This window comes from Bison bison, unplaced genomic scaffold (assembly GCF_000754665.1).
Source record: "Bison bison bison isolate TAMUID 2011002044 unplaced genomic scaffold, Bison_UMD1.0 scf7180017864352, whole genome shotgun sequence".
In the NCBI taxonomy this organism is placed as follows: domain Eukaryota; kingdom Metazoa; phylum Chordata; class Mammalia; order Artiodactyla; family Bovidae; genus Bison; species Bison bison.
Window position 1 is genome coordinate 6,518,693 of NW_011494924.1, and position 21,032 is coordinate 6,539,724.

At 44.5% G+C, this 21,032-nt stretch overlaps 4 gene segments (V, D, J or C); all 4 read left to right on the forward strand.

Moving 5' to 3' along the window:
- Positions 1 to 595: 595 nt before the first annotated feature.
- Positions 596 to 1,246, forward strand: LOC104999494. The segment is given in 2 exon segments: positions 596 to 745; positions 879 to 1,246. Coding segments are annotated over 2 exon segments (414 nt in total).
- Positions 1,247 to 9,681: 8,435 nt separating this feature from the next.
- On the forward strand, positions 9,682 to 10,520 carry LOC104999495. The segment is given in 3 exon segments: positions 9,682 to 9,751; positions 9,901 to 9,990; positions 10,120 to 10,520. Coding segments are annotated over 3 exon segments (525 nt in total).
- A 4,616-nt stretch (positions 10,521 to 15,136) lies between these two features.
- LOC104999412 lies at positions 15,137 to 16,611 on the forward strand. The segment is given in 2 exon segments: positions 15,137 to 15,799; positions 15,927 to 16,611. Coding segments are annotated over 2 exon segments (528 nt in total).
- A 730-nt stretch (positions 16,612 to 17,341) lies between these two features.
- On the forward strand, positions 17,342 to 18,178 carry LOC104999413. The segment is given in 2 exon segments: positions 17,342 to 17,499; positions 17,636 to 18,178. Coding segments are annotated over 2 exon segments (423 nt in total).
- The last annotated feature ends 2,854 nt before the right edge of the window (positions 18,179 to 21,032 follow it).

Genomic DNA, 21,032 nt, shown 5'->3' on the forward strand with positions numbered 1-21,032 from the left:
CCCCATGGACTGCAGCACACTAGGCTTCCCTGTCCATTGCTAACTCCCGGAGCTTGCTCAAAATCCATCGAGTCAGTGATGCCATCCAACCATTTCATCCTCTGTCGTCCCCTTCTCCTCCTGCCTTCAGTCTTTCCCAACATTAAGGTCTTTTCTAATGAGTAAGTTCTTTGCATCAGCTGGCCTAAGTATCTGAGCTTCAGCTTCGGCTGAAGTAACTGTATCAATTATTTGTAATAAATACAGAGGACAGAGAGAACTGGCTTTATGTTTTGCAGAACCTCTGAACCTCTCTTGTGTTTGAAGTTCCCCCACTAACAGTGTTAGTGGGAAATCAAGCAGTTGACAGAGAGGCCATAGACTCTGAACATGGTAGGCATTTCCCTTTCCTAGTTTTCATCACGGTGAATGCACAGGCACAGTCTGTTTGTGACTCTGACCAGGAAATGGGAGATTCAGTCTCCTCACCACTTGGCACTTGTCCGTTTAGAAGGGATATAAAGAGCTCTGTTAGGCGGAAGGGAAAATGCAAGTGTCTTGATCGTTCTCAGTGTCTCCATGTGCAAGCTCAGCTGCGATAGTCACTTGACCGCAGTGACAAATTCTGCATGTGGAACCAGGGGGAGCTCTGGGTTCCAGCCTCTGCCCTTGGCCTCCCTCACACTTCGTCTGGGGTTGTACAAAGACGCAGTCCTTGCCATGGGTAGCTGGGCCCTCTACCTGGCCCTTTGTCTCCTGGGAGCAGGTGAGCCCAACACCCAGTCAGCAAAGTCTGGTCCTGGATGTGCAGACCCCCGCCCACTCGGCACCCTCATCTCACAGTGGTGTCTGGCTCCCTTCTAGGTGTCATCACCAGCCTTTGTATCTTTATCCTACAGGACCCATGGATGCTGAAATCTACCAGATAAGATTTCTGCTCGCTGAGGCTGGCCAGGATGTGACCCTGGAGTGTAAACAGAACCTGGGCTACAGTGCCATGTACTGGTACCGGCAGGACCCAGGGCAGGGTCTGAAGCTGATTTATTACTCTACGGTTGTAAAGGATATTCAGAGAGGAGACTTATCTGAAGGCTACAGTGTCTCTCGAGAGAAGCAGGAGCTGTTTCCTCTCACTGTGAAGTCAGCTCACACCAACCAAACAGCCGTGTACCTCTGCTCTGGGGGCACCACAGTGGAGCACGGCCACCTCTCACCTGTGCACAAACCCCATTCCAGCCCTACAGCCCCCGATACAGCCTCCCTCTAAAAACTTGTAAGGTACCCTTTCCCTTCACGCTCTGCATTCCTAATCAGGAACTCATCAGAATAGACCCAGAGGATACACTTTGTTCCTTTGTCTTTTCATCACTCCCTGTACGCTTATCAATAGTTTTTCTTGACATTTTCCTATGTCCCACTATTTTTCCAAATACAAAGGGTACAAAACTGGGTAGAAGACAGATCTTTTCTCTAAGGAGCTGACAGCCTAGTAAGGAAATAATTATGATGGATTTGAATATAATAATCTATAAAATCATATAGTATATAATAATACAATATAATAGCAATGCTATAATCAGAAGTCCTTTGGGAGCTCTGAGGAAGACGTGCCAGTTCTGTCTGGTTGGATTAGAGAAAGCTAAGAGCATTTGAGCTTCATGAGATGGATGTGATTGTGAATAGAACATTCATATTAATGAGTCATACTTTGAAAAAATTACAGAAGAGAAAGAACTTAATCAACCGATAAAAATTTTATCCAGTAGAATAATTTTGAGAGATTGATGGGATGGAGTTTCTTAACAAGACGAGTTTCTGGTTTCATGGATGTAAGTGTAGACGTGTATGATAGGTTGTTGCTCAAAAGAGGAAACTGAAACAAGAAAAATATTCAGCTGTCATTAGCAGACAGGCGATCAATACAGTTTTTCAGTGGTCTTTGTATGACTTTGGTTCCTTACAAAGCTGCAACGTCAGATAAAATGGGACCATGTTTTCAGTAGCAATCCCCACTTGAGATAGTAGAGTTTGAATTGTTTATTGGACAATGAGATAAAAATTGGAAATAGGCAGTTGTATATACAGACGTCAATAGAGCTGGGTTAGAGATATAGGTTCTGTAGAATTCAGCCTATAAAGGATTAAACTATGGCACCAGAAAAGTCCACCCAAAATACAGATTTAGGTAGGGATAAAATACTTGGAAATATATATTGTGGTATTCTAGTTCCTTTAGGAGATAAAAGAAGACAGGAATGAACTGTATGGGGATTGATCAAGGCATGGAATGTTTGAGGGAAAAAAAAGAGGGAATTAAGCTAGAATGTGAGGGGCTTCCCTGGTGGTCCAGTGGTTAATAATCTGCCTGCCAATGCAGGGGACACAGGTTTCATCCCTGGTCCGGGAAAATACCATATGCCACAGAGCACCAAATCCCTTGCACCATGACTAGTATTATTTCTGTCAGTAAAAATAAATCTAAAATAGCTTAAAATAAACATTTTAACAAATGAAAACTAATTGAATGAAATATAAACTAGTTACATTTTCTGAACTAGGATAAAAGCTTTTCTTCTGATACCACGAAATGTTCTGCCTAGTAACATGACGATTATGAGTCTACAAAGTGATCTCATCACTAGAAGGTTGCTGATGGAGATTTTAAAACCTCACCCTTGTGCTTCTTTGGTGCGACCATGGGCCACAGCTTCTCTGCTGTGTAGCTCTTTGTCTCCTGGGATCAGGTGAGTCCTGAGCACAGACAAAAAATCCTGCTCTGGGCTTGCCAACTCCCTCAACCAAGTGTTTTCCTTGTCAGGGTCCCTCTTGGATTTTGTCTATAGTTTCTCTACAGGTTCTATTGATGTCAGAGTTATCCAGACTCCACGACACTTGGTCAAAGCAAAGGACAGAAAGCAAGGATGGAGCGTATTCCCCACAAAGGACATATATTTTTCTAATCGGTATCAATGGATCTAGAAAAAAGAGCTGGAGTTTTTTATTTCTTTTCAGAATGAACAAGTCCTTGATCAAATCAAGTTGGTCCAAGAAGCAATTCTCAGCTGCATGTCCCCCACACTCACCTTGAAGCCTGGAAATCCAGTCTTCTGAGCCAGGAGACCCCGTGGTGTATTTTTGTGCCAGCAGTCAATCCACGGCACTCAAGTGTTACTTCCTCTTCATGCACAAGCTCACCATGGGCCCAGGTCAGGAAACGGGTGATTTATTACATTGGAAGGAAGTAACAGAAGTCAACTGGAGCTAGATTAAGCACAACGTAATTGAATACAAGGCTAACGGGCGCTTAGCAGAAACAAAGGAGCGACAGACAGACAGTGCTGCTGCTGCTAAGTCGCTTCAGTCGTGTCCGACTCTGTGTGACCCCGTAGACAGCAGCCCATCAGGCTCTGCCATCCCTGGGATTCTCCAGGCAAGAACACTGGAGTGGGTTGCCATTTCCTTCTCCATTGCGTGAAAGTGAAAAGTGAAAGTGAAGTCGCTCAGTCGCGTCGGACTGGTAGGGACTCCACGGACTGCAGCCTACCAGGCTCCTCCATCCATGGGATTTTCTAGGCAAGAGTACTGGAGTGGCTTGCCATTGCCTTCTCCAACAGACAGTGCTGAGATATGCTATATTCGAGTTCCTTTTCTCCTTTAAACATTGAAATACCGCCTCCCTGTGTGGCTTCATCCCCATCCCAGGCTTCAAGGAACCACTGAGTGTGGGGAAGAGGTGGTCTCTCTTCTTGAGCAGGTGAGCTCTGTTACCTGCTCCCAGCTTGTCTTCCCCCATTCTCAGGTCCCCTGCATGTCTAGACTGTGGTCTCCTCCATCTTCACTCTTGTCGTTGTGTGGCATAGAAAAGCGTCCAACCATTGCTGCATCTGAAACTGCCCATCACTCGTCAATAATTACCCATTCATTTGCAAATTCAGAAAAAATGCTTCAGTCTGTTCAGCTATGCTTTGTGCTCCCTGGTGTACACTTGATTCAGACTAATTTCTCTCCCTCCATTTTTCTAATTCTAACTAAATTCTATTCCAAGGGGCAGCAGAAATACACACATCTTTCTTATCTGTCCTAATATTATCTATTTTAGAGTCAGATCCCGTCCATGAAATCACCAATTTCATCACTCTTGATATGCCAGCTGATCCATTTTAATTCCACCAGTGCTTCCAGAACAACCCTCTTTCACTGAGGCTTAACACGACTGAGAAATTTGGTTGAATTCCATGGAGTTTCAGTCTCTGGAAAAGGAGAGGGCTGAAAGGAGCCCTGAAAAATACACTTCACAGAACATGCGGACTTAGGGCGCATTATGGATGTTTAAATGAAAAACATGAGTGTTATATGCTGTTTGAAGTGCACTTTTCCTTTGTATAACTTAAAGCAAATTTCTGAGAAATAAATTTAGGGAAACAAATTTTAAGTGATATTCAGAAACCATCAGTGTTTACCATGAAGGTGAAGGTAAAGATTTAAGAAAAGAAAAAAAATGAACAATCTAATAGGAAATGAGAAACTATACATAGAAAAAAATTCATGTAAATCTGGAAAAAAAAATTTATGAAAAAATGCTTTGAAACACTTAAAAAATGAATTATGTTATCCAGTTTCATCAAGAGCCTAGCCAGAGGGTTACTTGTGGCTCACATGGTGAAGAATCTGCCTACAGTCCCAGAAATCCAGGTTCAATCCTGAGTCAGGAAGATCCCCTGGAGAAGGGCATAGTATTCTTGCCTGGAGAATTCATGGACAGAGGAGCCTGGTGGGCTACAGTACATGGGGTCACAAAGAGTCGGACACGACTGAGCGACTAACACTTTCACTTTCATATGATGATGTCAGTTTGACAGCAAGAATCCAGAACCTTAAAAAAAATGCAATAAGCAGTATAAAGATTCTACAATTATAAAGATAACTTGGGAATTTGACTTCAGGTCAAAATAGATAATTGTTACTTAATTGCCCTACCTCCATAAATCACTGTAGGACCTGATAAGCTTGCTTACTTTTCTTCAACATTATACTGGAGGTCTTAACCGGTGTCATAGGGCCAAACAAAAATGAAAAAGAAATCCTAAATATTGTAAAGGAAGATGTGAAATTGTCACTATTTTCAGATTACATGATTGTTTATAGAGCGTTACTTATGGCTCAGATGATAAAGAATCTGCCTGCAATGCAGGAGACCTGGGTTCAATCCAGGGTTGGGAAGATCCCCTGGAGAAGGGAATGGCAACCCACTCCAGTATTCTTGCCTGGAAAATTTCATGGACAAAGGAGCCTGGCAGGCTACAGTCAGTCTGCAAGGTTGCAAAGAGGTGGACGACTGAGCAACCAACACTTTCATACTTTCACTTTCACTGATTGTTTATATAAGAATCGATGAGCCACAGATAGAAAGAATTAGTGAATTTTAAAAGATCACAAGATACAAAATCAATATAAAAAAATCAAGTGTCTTTACACTAGTTGCAAACAAGTGAAAAACAAACTTCAGGAAACAATTCCGTATATGATAGTATCAACAACAGAAATAAATTTAGCAAATGATGTTCCATCACAAATGGAAACTAAAGAAAATTTAAAAATGGAAAGATAACCCTTGTTTACGGATTGAAAATTTCACTGCATTAAGGTAGCAATTTACTCAACAAATAATGTTGAGGTAAATGGATGAGCCTAAATGCCGGGTTGGATAAAGCACAAGTTGGAATCAAGATTGCCTGGAGAAATATCAATAACCTCAGATATGCAGATGACACCACCCTTATGCAGAAAGTGAAGAAGAACTGAAGAGCCTCTTGATGAAAGTAAACGAGGAGAGTGAAAAAGCTGGCTTAAAACTCAACATTCAGAAAATGAAGATCATAGCATCTGGTCCCATCACTTCAAGGCAAATAGATGGGGAAACAATGGAAATAGTGACAAACTTTATTTCCTTGGGCTCCAAAATCAGAGCAGATGGTGACTGCAGCCACGAAATTAAAAGATGCTTACTTCTTGGAATGACCAACCTAGGCAGCATATTAAATAGCAGAGACACTACTTTGCTGATAAAGGTCCATCTAGTCAAAGCTATGGTTTTTCCAGTAGTCATGTGTGGAAGTGAGAGTTGGACTATAAGGAAAGCTGACCACCAAAGATTTGATGCTTTTGAACCATGGTGTTGGAGAAGACTCTTGAGAGTCCCTTGGACTGCAAAGAGATCCAACCAGTCCATCCTAAAGGAAATCAGTCCTGAATATTCATTGGAAGGACTGATTCTGATGCTGAAACTCCAATACTTTGGCCACCTGATGAGAAGAACTGACTTATTGGAAAAGACCCTGATGTTGGGAAAGATTGAAGGCAGGAGGAGAAGGGGACGACAGAGGATGAGATGGTTGGATGGGATCACTTGATGGACATGAGTTTGAGCAGGCTCTGGGAGCTGGTGATGGACAGGGAAGCCTGGCGTGCTATAGTTCATGGGGTCACAAAGAGTCAGACACAACTGAGCAACTGAACTGAACTGAAATGGATGAGCACATGGAAAGAAATGAACTTTACTGATACCTCATACCATAAACAGGAGAAGACAATGGCAACCCACTCCAGTACTCTTGCCTGGGAAATCCCATGGACGGAGGAACCTGGTAGGCTACAGTCCATGGGGTCGTGAAGAGTTGGACACGACTGAGTGACTTCACTTTCACTTTCATGCACTGGAGAAGGAAATGGCAACCCACTCCAGTGTTCTTGCTTGGAGAATCCCAGGGATGGGGGAGCCTGGTGGGCTGCCATCTATGGGATTGCACAGTCAGACACAACTGATGTGACTTAGCAGCAGCATACCATAAACAAAAATAAATTTCAGATGGATCAGAGGCCTAAGTGTGAAGGCTAAAACTACAAATCTTCTAGAAGAAAGCTTAGAAAAATACCTTTGTGAGTTGAAGGTAGGCAAAAATATCTTATGACAGAAAGCAGAAACCAGTAGTGAAAAAAAACCCTTTCTCCTTTGGCATCCTTTTTGCTAGAGGATGTTTATTATACAGTTGAGTAATTACAAGTGAAGACCATTTTCAGCATCCATAGGATCACATTTATGGACACACAGCACACAGCCGGCAAAGAGCATGGTACATGGGTGAGAATGAGAGGTCCATGCTCTGAGAGCTCTGCAGATAAGTCAGAGGAAAAGTGGGTTACAGATAAGATTTGAGAGTCATACAAACCACCCGGAGTAGGGGAAATATTGGTCTGTGCCACCAAGGATCCTCTTGGTTGCCCAGAAATAAGAGTGTCTTTTTCAGTTCCTTTCCCATCCAATGTATGTCTCTTCCATTCATTCTTCTGATCATAGTAACTCACTCCTCCTCAGACATAGATTCTGCCTCACCTCTGTCATGTGTAACTCCAAACTTCTCCTGTAGGACTCTGTTGGACCCGAGTCCCCTGTTCTCTCAACTGATGTGACTCCCAATAATAGTTTATTTTTGCTTTTGTTGCTAAGTTGCTTCAGTCATGTCCAACTCTTTGCAACCCTACGGACTGTAGCCTTCCAGGTTCCTCTGTCTATGGGACGCTCTAGGCAAAAATGCTGATTATCATGCTCTCCTCCAGGGGATCTTCCCGACCCAGGGATCGAACCCTCATCTCTTATCTCTTCAATCAGCAGATTCTTTACCACTAGTGCCACCTAGGAAGTCTGATAGCAGGTTATATTCACCTCCTAAATCTCCATTCTGGTCAAATCACTGCCTACAGCAGGGGGCAGCAAAACATTAAGCTTAAGAATTGCAAATTAGGGCAATTATATTTTTCCCATTAAGGACAAACCAGAAGTGATCATCTTTATTACAATTACCCTGTTTGTGTTAATTGAACACCAGGATAAGCAATTTACTGTAATGAATCCACTTTTCTGTTGGCATGATTAATGGAGAACTCTCTACCAGAAAGAGAGAGAAGGAAGATAACACTGGGATGTGTCACATGGAATGGTGCACCAGCTGGGAAATGTGGTTGGGTGCTCCTAAATAAATCAGGAACTGTGCAAAATAACAAAAGAGAGAGAGAAGGAAATTGGGAATAAATGAGAGAGGCCATGAGTTGGTAATTATTATTATTTTTATGCTAATTTAAAAACTTTCCCCCCCCAGTCTTTCTATTTGGCTGCATCAAGTCTTAGGATCTTTATTGGCATAAGGACTCTCTAGCTGTGGTGCATGGGTTTAGTTGCTCCACAGCATGTGGGATCTTAGTTCCCAGACCAGGGTTTGAATCCTTGATCTATGCATTTGCAAGGCAGACTCAACCGCTGGACCACAAGAAAGTCCCCATGAGTTGGTAATTATTGAAGCCAGATAATGTGAGGATGAAATTAAAAGATGCTTGCTCCTTGGAAGAAAAGTTATGATAAACCTAGACAGCGTATTAAAAAGCAGAGACATTACTTTGCCAACAAAGGTCTGTAGAGTCAAAGCTATGGCTTTTCCAGTAGTCATGTGTGGGTGTGAGAGTTGGACTATAAGGAAAGTTGAGCACTAAAGAGTTGATGCTTTTGAACTGTGGTATTGGAGAAGACTCTTGAGAGTCCCTTGGACTGCAAGGAGATCAAACCAATCAATCCTAAAGGAAATCAACCCTGAATATTCACTGGGAGGACTGATGCTGAAGCTGAAGCTCTAATACTTTGGCCACCTGATGTGATGCCCTGACTCATTGGAAAAGACCCTGATGCTGGGAAAGATTGAAGGCAGGAGGAGAAGGGGACAGCAGAGGATGAGATGGTTGGATGGTATCACCGACTCAAAGGACATGAGTTCGAGCAAACTCCAGGAGATAGTGAAGGACAGGGAAGCCTGGCATGCTGCAGTCCATGGGGTCGTAAAGAATGAGGCATGACTGAGCAACTGAAAAACATCAAATGTGGGGACATGGAAGTTCATTATATGATTACATCTACTTGGCATATTTTAGAAATTTTCATAACCAAAAGAAAAAACATTAGAAAGAAGGCTTGCCCAATGTGAGATGAAGTGGGATTGACTGTGATGGGATGCCATGATATATCCACAGATTGGGTGGAACCAGGACAAGCTCAAACAGCAAACACCATTTGTTTATTATGTCACAAAGGGCTTCAGATTGTCATAGCTGAACTATGGCATTATTTGTAGTATGTTGTCTTGAAATCCTGAGCACTTGCCTCCTAAAATCAGGAACAATTTATGTTATGCTGAAATTCTCTCTCTTGAAGGAACCATTTACAGTTATTCAAAATATGAGTGAAGATGTTAATATTTCTTTGAAATCTATGCCCATATTAAGTGACTATCTCCCTGCCATGCGCCAATACTTGCAGTAAAGATACGCACCTTGAAAACATTGACCAGAAAAGCATCAGCCATTTAAAGAACTGTGGCAATTTGAAACAAAGTTATCACGTTGCCCTTCTTTTAAAAAAATTCTCAAACTTCACAGTGCATATATTCAAGTTGGAAAACTTATCTAGACCTGAGTTAGAAAAAAATAAATGCAGAAAAATAGAAAAGTTACGCAAACTTCCAGTGAGACTAGACCCCTTTTGTTTGAGAGGATTCTGAATGTTCTCTGTTGCCTAGCCAACTGGGAGGGTGATGGTTCCTTGAATGACTGAAATAGATAAGGTCTGAGAAGCAGAGACCTTGCTCTCTGACAGATGGCAGAGAAGAGGAAGGAGTAAAAATTTCAGCATCTGCTGATATGATATACAATAAGCCAAAGCACCACCTAAGAAGTAAGGGAGTGAAGAAGGTTAGGGCCTTGGGGGATGTGATGGGAAAGGGTGTAGCTGCATCTTTCTCTGAGACTTGCTAAGTTGGGAGGGGCAATGACTCTGCTGACAGAATCCTTACAATTTCCTATTTCCATGCCCTGTTCCCCCAGCACTCAAAGCTGAGACCATCTTCATCCTGCCTCTCCCCACCATCGGCTCCATGCTCCTCTGCTGTGTGATCTTCTGTCTCCTGGGAACGGGTGAGTTTGGGAAACACAGGAAACCCTTGCCTTAAATTTCCTGGGTCGTGGCTGAAGCTTCTCCCTTGAGATCGTGGCAAGGCATCCCTTCCTAGGCTCTGCTCTAGTTTCTCTCTTGTTTCCTCACAGGCTCCATGGATACCGGTGTTACCCAGACCCCAAGAAATAGGATCGCAAACACAGGAAAGAGCACTGTACTGGAATGTTCTCAGACTAAGGACCATGAGTCCATGTACTGGTATCGACAAGACCCAGGACGGGGGCTCCGGCTGATCTACTTCTCCTATGGTATCAATGATATTAACAAAGGAGATGTCTCTGATGGATACAATGTCTCTCGTAAGGAGAAGGCAAAATTCTCCCTCTACCTAGAGCCTGCTACTCCCAGCCAGACGGCCATTTACTTCTGTGCCAGCAATATTTGCACAGTGCTTCCTGGCCACCTGCTCTCTACACAGAAAGACCGCTGTGTTTGCTTGGAAGGGCACACAGACTTCCTCGATGTGGGGTGTGGGATGTGGGTTCCTTAGAGGTTGTTTCTATGCTGTGTGAGCCCCAGTCTGAACTTAGGGCCACCTTGTCCCTAGGCCAGTGTCCCCAGGCCATGGGGTGACTCCCAAACCCCAGCCTAGACTTATCCTACCTCCCCTACCTACTGAACCTCTTTTTTTTTTCCTAGTGGTAGTGACCAGCCCAATACTGTCCTCCTGGGAGAATGAGCCTGAACGTTTGGGAACACCATGGTGATTTTTAATAAAAGCGTTTCCTATTAGCTTTTCCACATTGTGGCTTTTAATGGTCCTTTGATGTCTGTCTCCACCTACCTTTCTGTATCCTCATCCACTCTGTTAAAGCTGACAGCCCCTTTATCCTGCCAGCCCTTTCTCATCCCATCCCTTCCAAGCCTACTCTTTAGGTCTGTAGTTGGTTGCCTTTATACCAAGAACAAACTGACTAACTCATTTTCTAAAACTTCATTCTAAGTAAATTTAATCACCATTAAATCTGACTCAGAAGATGAAGTTAGTCACTGGAGAATGTGATCTATAAAAGTTATTTTTCACCTACTGCCTGACACATGGATCTCTGCTGAGATCAATCTTAACCTGCAAGAGCAAATAGACTCGCTTCATTTTCTGAATTTACTGAATTCCAAAATACTTGCCTGCTGTCCAGCATGGAGCCAAAGCTAGGAGCTTGGAGACTGCCCTTTCTCTCAGGACATTGGAAAAAACCCTGACTGCCCTGTGGGGAGGACCCTACTAGGAGCCAGTGAACTCTAGACACAAAAGTGCTTAATCAAAGGCTGCTAAGTATGATGCAAAAGTCTGCCTGAGAATCAGGTCGAAGCCTTCCTTGAGGGGTTTGTCTTCTTAACTCATAAACCTCAATTATTTCCACAGAAGAATCCACAGGACCTGATAACAGTTCAGACACAAAAAGCCCAGTTTCTTTTATTTTCTACCTGTTCTAATTGGGGGAAAAGTCATAGTTCTTTGTTTCATTCTCCTTTATGACTTCTATTTCATCTGCTATCCCTTTAAAAAAGAAGTCAGTTTTCTGTGGACTTTTGTTCCCAGCTTTTCTATGCACGCTTCTTCAGCAGTCTTATCTGTAATAATAATTTATCTTTATTTCATAAACTAACTGTTCCATTTGTCTACTGAACATTTTTAGTGGTAGATATTCCTAGACTTTTCTTTTGCCCTCTTTCTTCCTCACTATAAATATTCATCCTTAACCTTCTCATGGGCTTCCCAGGCGGTGCAGGGGTAAAGAATCTGCCTGCAATGAAGAAGACCCAGGTTCAATCCCTGGGACAGGAAGATGCCCTAGAGAAAGGAATGGCTACCCACTCCAGTATTCTTGCCTTGAGAATTCCATGGACAGAGGAGCCTGAAGGGCTACAGTCCTTGGGGTCTCAAAGAGTTGGACACGACTGGGTGACTAACACTGAACCTTTCCATCCATGATCATGACAATTTCTTTCATAAGTTCCTAACTGGTAAATCCAACCTTCTACTGGCCACTTCCAGCTGGATGCTCCACAATTCAAAGTCAAGTAATTTATTGCTGAATTGGTTGCCTTTCCACCCCTACCTGCATCCATTCTGGCCCATGTATTGTATTTCTGTGTCAGTGATTGGAGCAGTGCCTCTGAGCTCCTCTTTTCCATTAGTCCTCACATTGCTTTGCTTGATAAATCTATTACTTCTATATGGCACATTGTCGTAGATTTGGTTTCCTGGAAAATGGACATTGCAGGGGGCATTAATGTGCAGGAAAGTTATTAGAAAGTGACTTATGAGCCACATGGATGGAAGGAAGAAGGGGAAGTGGGGCTGGTTTGCAGCCTCAACAAAGGCCTAAGCTACATCCCCAGGGGGCTGGGAAGTTGTGTGACCGTAGAACTATCCAAAGTTAAGGTGAGGGGCCCATGTCTTAAGCTCATTTCCACGGCAGCCATGTCACTGGGATAGTGACCCTGAGAAAAGGCATGCCCTCAGGGGAAGAGGTGCCTCTGTAGCCAAGACAATCCACAAGGAGGGTGTTCAGCCAGCAGTGCTCCTACAGATGGGGGAGAATGTCCTTCATGCCTGAAGGGGGAGACAGGAGACTATCACAGTCTCTGATACACACATTTATCGGATTCAGCTGCTCCTTTCCTCCCCCGTTGCTTCTATTTCATGCAGGCCTTTGTCACCTGTGACTGGGGAGAAATACATCACCCTTCTCACCACCCCACCAGCCTCTCCCTGTATCTGCTTTTCTTCCATCTCGGACATTCCCACCAGCCTGATTGGGTCTGTCATTCTTTACTTGGTGCACAAAGCCCTCTATAAATGAGTCTCTATCTAAAAATATAGCCAAGTCTTCCAAATCCACGCCAGCACTTATGGTCTAGTTCTACTGAAGGTTTTGTGTTTCCCTGAATAGGCCAAGCTGAATTGCACAGCTAATGGCACCCCACTCCAGTACTCTTGTCTGGAAAATCCCATGGACAGAGGAGCCTTGTAGGCTGCAGTCCATGGGGTTGCAAAGAGTCAGACACGACTGAGCGACTTCACACACACACACACACACACACACACACCTTTGCCAATACTCTCTCCTGTGTCTGAAATGGGTGATTACTTCTTGACCACTGGGCTCACTCCTGAACATCCTTTCATTCTGAGCTCAGAGGTTAGCTTATCCATAGAGGCTCTCCTGACTCCTACAAAGAAGTCTCAGCTCCTATCTATTTCAAAACTACCATAGTCAGTGCATTCTTCCATCATTCTTTCTATACTCACTCTTCTCAAGACTCTATATTCTTCAGTTTCAGAGTCATGTCCCTCCAATTATGTATCCCTAGATTGAGTGTAATGTTTGACTTAATGAAGAAAAGATAGAAGAAAAGGAGGGAGGGAGGCAGGGAAGGAAAATAGACTCAAATATGTCTCAAGTAGTCTTCATGATTTTCTTCCAGGTAGTATGTTTTCTGAGTTCTGGCACATGTGTATTTAAGTGCTCCGCACCCCCTGACCTACCAGTCCTTTTAAGCAGAATTATATAAGAAGACAAAGAAGAGTGGAAAGTGAGAGAAGCTGGACCAAAAGTGTATAGAGACGTATGGGACAATTATGGCTGATGATTCCTGCATCCTCAAGTGTTGACATTTAGAAATTCTCAGCAGTTGCTGCAGAGACCTCCCTGGGTGTCTACTCAGCTGTTCAGTTGTGTCCAACTCTGTGACCTCATGGACTGTAGCCCGCCAGGCTTCTCTGTCCATGGAATTTTTTAGGCAGGAATCCTGGAGTGGGTTGCCATTTATACTCTAGGGGATCTTCCAGACCCAGGAATTAAACCCACATCTCTCGCATCTCTTGCATTGGCAGGCAGATTTTTTACCACTGAGCCACCTGGGAAGCCAGAGACTTCCTTAGCTATACCGGAAAGGTAAGTCATTCGTGAGTTATTCTTGGATTGAGAAACAAGGGATAGATGTTTTATCCCTGCCTTCAAGCATCCCTTCATTTGAGGACCTGAGCTTCTCTCATATCTACTCCCAACCCAACTTCTACCCCGTCATTCTTCCCTCTTTCTTTAATCACTTCTACAGTGAGACACAGATTTTACATCCAGTCGCTGCTGAGAACTTTTACCAACTCATCACTTATCCAAAAACCTTCTCACACTTGGAACAACCGAAAGTCTCTCTCCTTCCTGTTTCTTTAAAATTCATCAGAAAGAATCCTCCCAAGTCGTTAAGTATCTGTTCACCAATTCCACCTTATTTTCGGCAGGTGGCAGTAAATTTTCATTTATTTTTCTCTTACTGGTGACTTTCTATTAAAGTAAAATCAACTTCAAAGTAAAAGCAAAGGATAAATGTCACTAATGATTTGAATGATAACTCTTGTCTTAAAGGAGCCCTTAATGGAACAAGAGGTTTGGTCAGGGTTTGGTCAGTTATAATTGTTATATTTCTTGAGGACGTATGAGAGACCTAGAGTGAGCAGGAGCCTATAGGTGTTACATACAATAAGTGAAGACTGAAGAGATGGTCCTCAAATTGTTGTTGTTGTTTAGTCTCTAAGTTTTGTCTTACTGTCTTGCAATCTCATGGACTGTAGTCTGCCAGGCTCCTCTGTCCATGGGATTTCCCAGGCAAGAATGCTAAAGTGGCTTGCCATTCCCTTCTCCAGGGGATCATCCCACCCCAGGGATCAAACCCATGTCTCTTGCATTGGTGGGAGGATTCTTTACCACTAAGCCACCTGGGAAGCCCTGATCCTCAAATAACGAATCCATAATAGTCAAAATCCAAAACCCCAGGTCAGCAGCCTCTATGCAAGAATTTTATTGAATGTCAGCTGCGTTTTCTAGTGAATTGGGGCAAAGGGAACAGACAAAGAGGGAAAAGATCCTGGGAATAACCTCTGTGACTCACAGTCAAAGCTAAAATTTTTTCTTGAGATGAAATGAAGAAAAGAGAGGAGAGGGGAGAGTGGTTTGGAAGCTGTTTACTGCAGCAGCACCCAGAATTTTTTAGCCAACATTACCAAAGTCTGTACTGGAAAAAACTGTGGATCTCAGTTTTCTGCTCTGGTGCAATTGACGATGCAGTTAAAAGAAAGATGAACCTAATATCATGAAGCCTAAGTTGAGAAAGTGGATGAAATCTGAACACCAAGTAGTGAGAAATGAGACAGAGAACAATGTGTGGTTATCACACAATAATAACAGCATATTTTCTGAGAACTCAGTGATGGCCAGTCACTGTTTTAAATGCTTCGTATGTATTGCCTCAATTAATCCTCACAACATGCTGTCCTGCATCATGTTTGACCGAGCCACTCTATTGCCTGAATGTTCTCTCTCAGTTTTGTAGACTTCTGACCAATTCATCCTTCCAAACTCATCTCAAACATCACTTCCTTTTCTAACCTCCCTAATTAGACAAAATCCTCCTATTATAAACTTTCAGAGCTTTGGTGTCCTCATCTACTTAGTTTGTAAAACAGGTGTGATTTAATGTTTCATCAAAAGAGTAGAGACTTAAGATAAGCCAAGCAGCTAGCCTGTTGTGGATGAGACAAGTGAACAAAAATATTAGTCTTCTGATGGGTAAAGGGATATACATGACAGCACGCTATCAACAGGATGTGGGGCCCAGAAATGCAGCAACATTGCCATCACAGTCTTGATGACTTCACCAATTGCTCATCCCACTTCCCCAGACCTGGGAGGCACTCTCCTGGCCCTGACTGCGGCATGGCTGTCAGGCTCCTCTGCTCTGTGGCCCTTTACCTGTTGGGTGCAGGTGAGTCACAGACGCAGAATTCCCTAAAATCAAACAGGAACAGCTTTCTCTGTGCTAGGTTTGCTTCCGGCTTCAGCATTAAGGCCCATCTTGGACTCCGTGACCAATTTTTGCCTTTTTCTCTCAGGCTTCTCGGATGCTGATATTTACCAGACCCCAAGATACTGTGTGATAGGGACGGGAAAGAAGATTACTCTAGAATGTTCTCAAACTATGGGCCTTGACAACATGTACTGGTATCAGCAAGACCCAGGAATGGAACTGCAGCTGATCCATTATTCATATGGGGTTAATACCTCGGAGAATGGAGAGCGCTCGTCTAGGTCGACTGTCTCCAGAATAAGCAAAGAGCACTTTCCCCTGACGCTAGAGACCGCCAACTCCTCACAGACGTCTAGCTACTTCTGCGCCAGCGGTGACTACACAGCACGACACAGGCCCCCACAGACTGCACAAAAAGGCAGTCACAAAGGCCAAGAAGTCCCACCTGCTTAAACCTCACCTCAAACTATGGAAGCTGCTGCAAATCTCCCGGACACGTCTGCCCTGAGGGGCCTGTGTGGCCTGAGCAACAATCTGGCCAGAACGTGATTCCTGGGTCAGTGTCTCCCAAGCCGGGGAAGGGCCCAGTCAGTCAGGACTGACTTCCCCCCTGCCTCTGACTACACTGCCCAGTGAGACTTGAATAAATTGTGTCCCTCAAGGTAAGTGGGATATTAATTTGATAGTTGCCTAATAGACACCTGCAGGGGAGCCTTTGCTAGCTAAGAAACAGGAAACGTTTCCTTTGACTTCTTCCACAGATTGTCTGTCTCTGGTTAACGGTTCCTTCCTCACATCAGACTTGTTTCTTTACACACAGCGACTCGAAGTCCTTTCCTTCCCCCACCTCAGTTCCCCTTCTCACAACTTCAGGTCTCCTTCTGTGATTTTGAGCTGGAAATAAAAGAAGGATCTGAACTGATTATTTTCACTACTCTGTGTGCACAGTTGCTCAGCCATATCGAGCGCTTTGCAGCCCTGTGGACCGTAGCCCGACAAGCTCCTCTGTCCATGGGATTTTCCAGGCAAGAATACTGGAGTGGGTTGCCATTTCCTTCTCCAGGGGATCTTCCCGACCCAGGGATCGAACCCACGTCTCCAGCATCTCTTACATTGACAGGAGGATTCTTTACCACTGAGCCATCTGGGAAGCTTACCTCTACCTCTAATTTAATGGAATTTTAACAAAATCTACATGAGGCATAAGGAATGGAAATGGTGCCTACAAAGAAAACCCTCCAACCTCTTCCCTTTATTCAACCCTGAATTTCTTCAGCGACCACCCTGCCCAATGGGAAGCCATTTCACAGGTCAATGCTTCTTCTTACTTGGATACAACAAATCCAAGGGGTGTTGATTTCTATCTGCATGGGACCAGACCCGGAACCTTGAATAGATCTGTTGCTACTCAGACAATGGGCAACAATGCAGTTGTCTGTGACAGATAAATGAAATCATCACGTTCTATCAAGTCTAAGAGGTTTTTCCCTCCTTTTTAAAGCAGTGGGGGAAGAGGGTGTGGTCTCTGGCCAGGAAGCAGATGAAACATGTTGGTTTCAGAGACTAAATTCACCTCAGGGGCAAACAGCATTCCTCATTTGACGCTACCATGTGCAACAGGCTCCTCTGCTGTGTTGTTCTTTTGCTTCTCAGAGTAGGTGAGTCCTGATCACAGGTGAGGAACCACGGTCACTGGCTTCCCAGGCTCCGGCGACCAAATGTCTTCTCAGGACCGTAGCACTGGGCTCCCCTCCCCAGCCTGTCCTTCTGTCATCCCTGCTTTATCTCCCACAGGCCTTAAGGATGCTGCAGTCACACAGTTCCCAAGGCGCAGGATCTTGGAGACTGAAAAGGAATTCACTCTACAGTGTTCTCAGAAAATGAATCATTATGCAATGTACTGGTATCGCCAAGATCCGGGATTTGGACTTCGGCTGATCTATTATTCAACTGGCCCTGACTCCTTTAAGGAAGGAGATGTCCCTGAGGGGTATCACGTCTCTCGAGATGAGTTGGAACATTTCCCCCTGACCCTGAAGTCCGCCAGCCCCAACCAGACATCTGTGTACTTCTGTGCCAGCGCTGAATCCACAGCGTGGCACAGCTGCTTCCTCTCTGCACAAAAAGAGGGGCAGACCGAGGTCCTCAAGATTCCTGACCCCAACTAGAAGTTTTTCAAAAGCCTGCACCTAAGCCCTGCCCTGACCTTACTATTCTTTACTCCCCTCTTCCCATTCTTGTCCTTTAACTCTTTCTCTATTGTAACCAAAACCTTTGTTTCTGCTTGATATTCCACTTGACTACAGGCTCTTGCTGCTAAGTCACTTCAGTCGTGTCCGACTCTGTGCAACCCCATAGATGGCAGCCCAACAGGCTCCCCCGTCCCTGGGATTCTCCAGGCAAGAACACTGGAGTGGGTTGCCATTTCCTTCTCCAATGCATGAAAGTGAAAAGTGAAAGTGAAGTTGCTCAGTCGTGTCTGACTCTTAGTGACTCCATGGACTGCAGCCTACTAGGCTCCTCCATCCACGGGATTTTCCAGGTAAGAGTACTGGAGTGGGGTGCCATTGCCTTCTCCACAGGCTCTTAACCCAATGTGAATGTTTTCTAAAACAGACTTCAATTTTCAGATTCAGATGTAAGAAAATTCTGATGAAATTGAATTCTGTTCAATTAAGAAAAAAGGGCCCTCAGATCTGCAAAGATCTTCAAAGATTCTTCAGTGAGTCTCTCAATGAGTTATCATGTTGTATAGGAAAATAGGTAGGGGACTGAGATGACCTCAGACATTGAAGGGCTTCCCAGGTGGCTCAGCAGGTAAAGAAACTGGCTGCAATGCAGGAGATGCAGGCAGATGTGAGTTCGATCCCTGGGTCAGGAAGATCCCCTGGAGGAGGGCATAGCAACCCACTCCAGTATTCTTACCTGGGCAATCCCATGGGCAGAGGAGCCTGATGGTCTACACCCCATGGGGTCGCAAAGAGTCAGACATGGCTGATGCGACTGAGCACGCGTGATACCCAGACATGGAATGGCCTGAGTAAGAGGACCCAGAGGGTGTTGAAAAGTTTTCAGACAATGTGTGGACCACCCAGAGAGAGGAGAAACTTACTTTGTGTGTGAGGGGAAGGAGTAGGAAGTGAAAAAGAAAATGAAATACGTTTGTCTTCAGGGATTATTAGGGAGCAGAACTTTAAGTTTACCGTGTAGTTCCCCCAAAGAAGCGTGTTTTGTGACAAGCAACTGTCCATGCCCTAGTCCTGGAACCTGTGAATATGTCCAGTTCAGTGCAGTGCAGTCCCTCAGTCGTGCCCAACTCTGCGACCCAGTTAGACACATAGGCCCTTAAGAGCCCCTGATGTCCGTGTACTTTGAGGAGGGTTCCATCTGCTGTTACTGGCTTTGAAGATGGAGGAAGGGGGTCAAAGGGACGTGGGTGGTCTCTAGGAATTGAAAAAGACAAACCACAGCACGCCAGGCCTCCCTGTCCATCACCAACTCCTGGAGTCCACCCAAACTCATGTCCATTGAGTTGGTGATGCCATCATCCTCTCATCCTCTGTCGTCCTCTTCTCCTCCTGCCCTCAATCTTTCCCACCATCAGGGTCTTTTCAAATGAGTCAGCTCTTCGCATCAGGTGGCCAAAATATTGGAGTTTCAGCTTCCACATCAGTCCTTCCAATGAACACCCAGGACTGATCTCCTTTAGGATGGACTGGTTGGATCCCTTACGTGAAAAAAGAGAATTAGATTTGTAGATGCAGCTAAATTTGCTAATCAGTTGACCTCAAGATAGGGAGTCGCCTGAATCATCCTGTGGACCCAACTAGACACATAGGCCCTTAACAGCCCCTGGCGTCCGTGTACTTTGAGGAGGGTTCCATCTGCTGTTACTGGCTTTGAAGATGGAGGAAGGGGTCCAAGGGACGTGGGTGGTCTCTAGTTATTGGAAAAAACAAATAAACAGATTCCCCCCTAGAGCTCAGGGAAAGGTACACATCCCTGCATACTTTGATTTCACCCTAATGAGACCCATGTCAAACTTCTAACCTATGGTAAGATAGTTAATTTATGTTCTTTTAAGCCACTGAGTTTGGATAATTTTGTAACAGTGAAGAGCAAAACCTGACTCCAGGTTGGGTCTCCTTCTTAGACTTAAATCTTTGCTTTTTGTTGCTCTTATTATAATCATACATAATGGCCTGACTCTGGGAACCCTGCCCTTCTGCCTGAATGTTAAGTAAGTGGCTCATTCAGCTCACTGAACAAAGAGACAATCTGATTCTGCCCACAGGGCTTCCCAGTGGCCCTAGTGGTAAAGAACCCATCTGTCAATGCAGGAGACATAAAGGGACGCGGGTTCTATCCCTGGTTGGGAAGATCCCTTGGAACAGGAAACGGCAACCCACTCCAATATTCTTGCCTGGAGAAGCTCATGGACAGAGGAGCCTGGAGGGCTACAGACCAGAGGGCTGCAGAGCGTCAACACTACTGAAGTGACTTAGCATGCAGCACCTGTGAATGGCTATAGGAAAGCAGAAATTAACACATTCCTCCCCCCACCCCCCAATGCTGGCCAAGCCAGGACAAACTAATGGCCTTTTTACTTTACTACCTCACCTTCTCCCCTTCTCTGTTCTGTTAAAAGAAACTGGCATCCAAACCCCAATAATATGATTTTGGGGGGATGTTAGTCTGCCATCTTCTTGGTCTGCTGGCTTTCCAAATAAAGTCTCTATTCCTTATCTCAACTCCTCATCTCCCTATGTATTGGCTGATCCTGTGGTGAGCAGAGTGGGCTTGGATTTGGTAAACATTTGTTATATAGCAGGAATAGAAAGCTAATACAGAGCCCTACTGCCAAGCAGCTGCAAGAAGAGGGCTGATGAAGAAAGCTACTCTGTGAGCAGTCTAAGAGGGAAAGGGCTAAGGATGGGAGCTTGAATCAGATGATGCACTTTTAAAGGAGGATGCTACCAATTTCTGCTCTTGACAAACTCCATTTCTGCTAATGCCTCATCTCCGCAGGTTTAGGATTAGAAAGTTCCAGCAGGGAGCCCCACAGTCATTGCTAGCCTCAGGGAGGTACTGTTCTCCTGGGAAGAATTCCTTCCTTTGATCTGACAGTCTCCTCGAGGTGGTGCAGAGCCACCAGGGTGCTGCTGTCAAGGAAAGCAAGGAGGTGTGACAC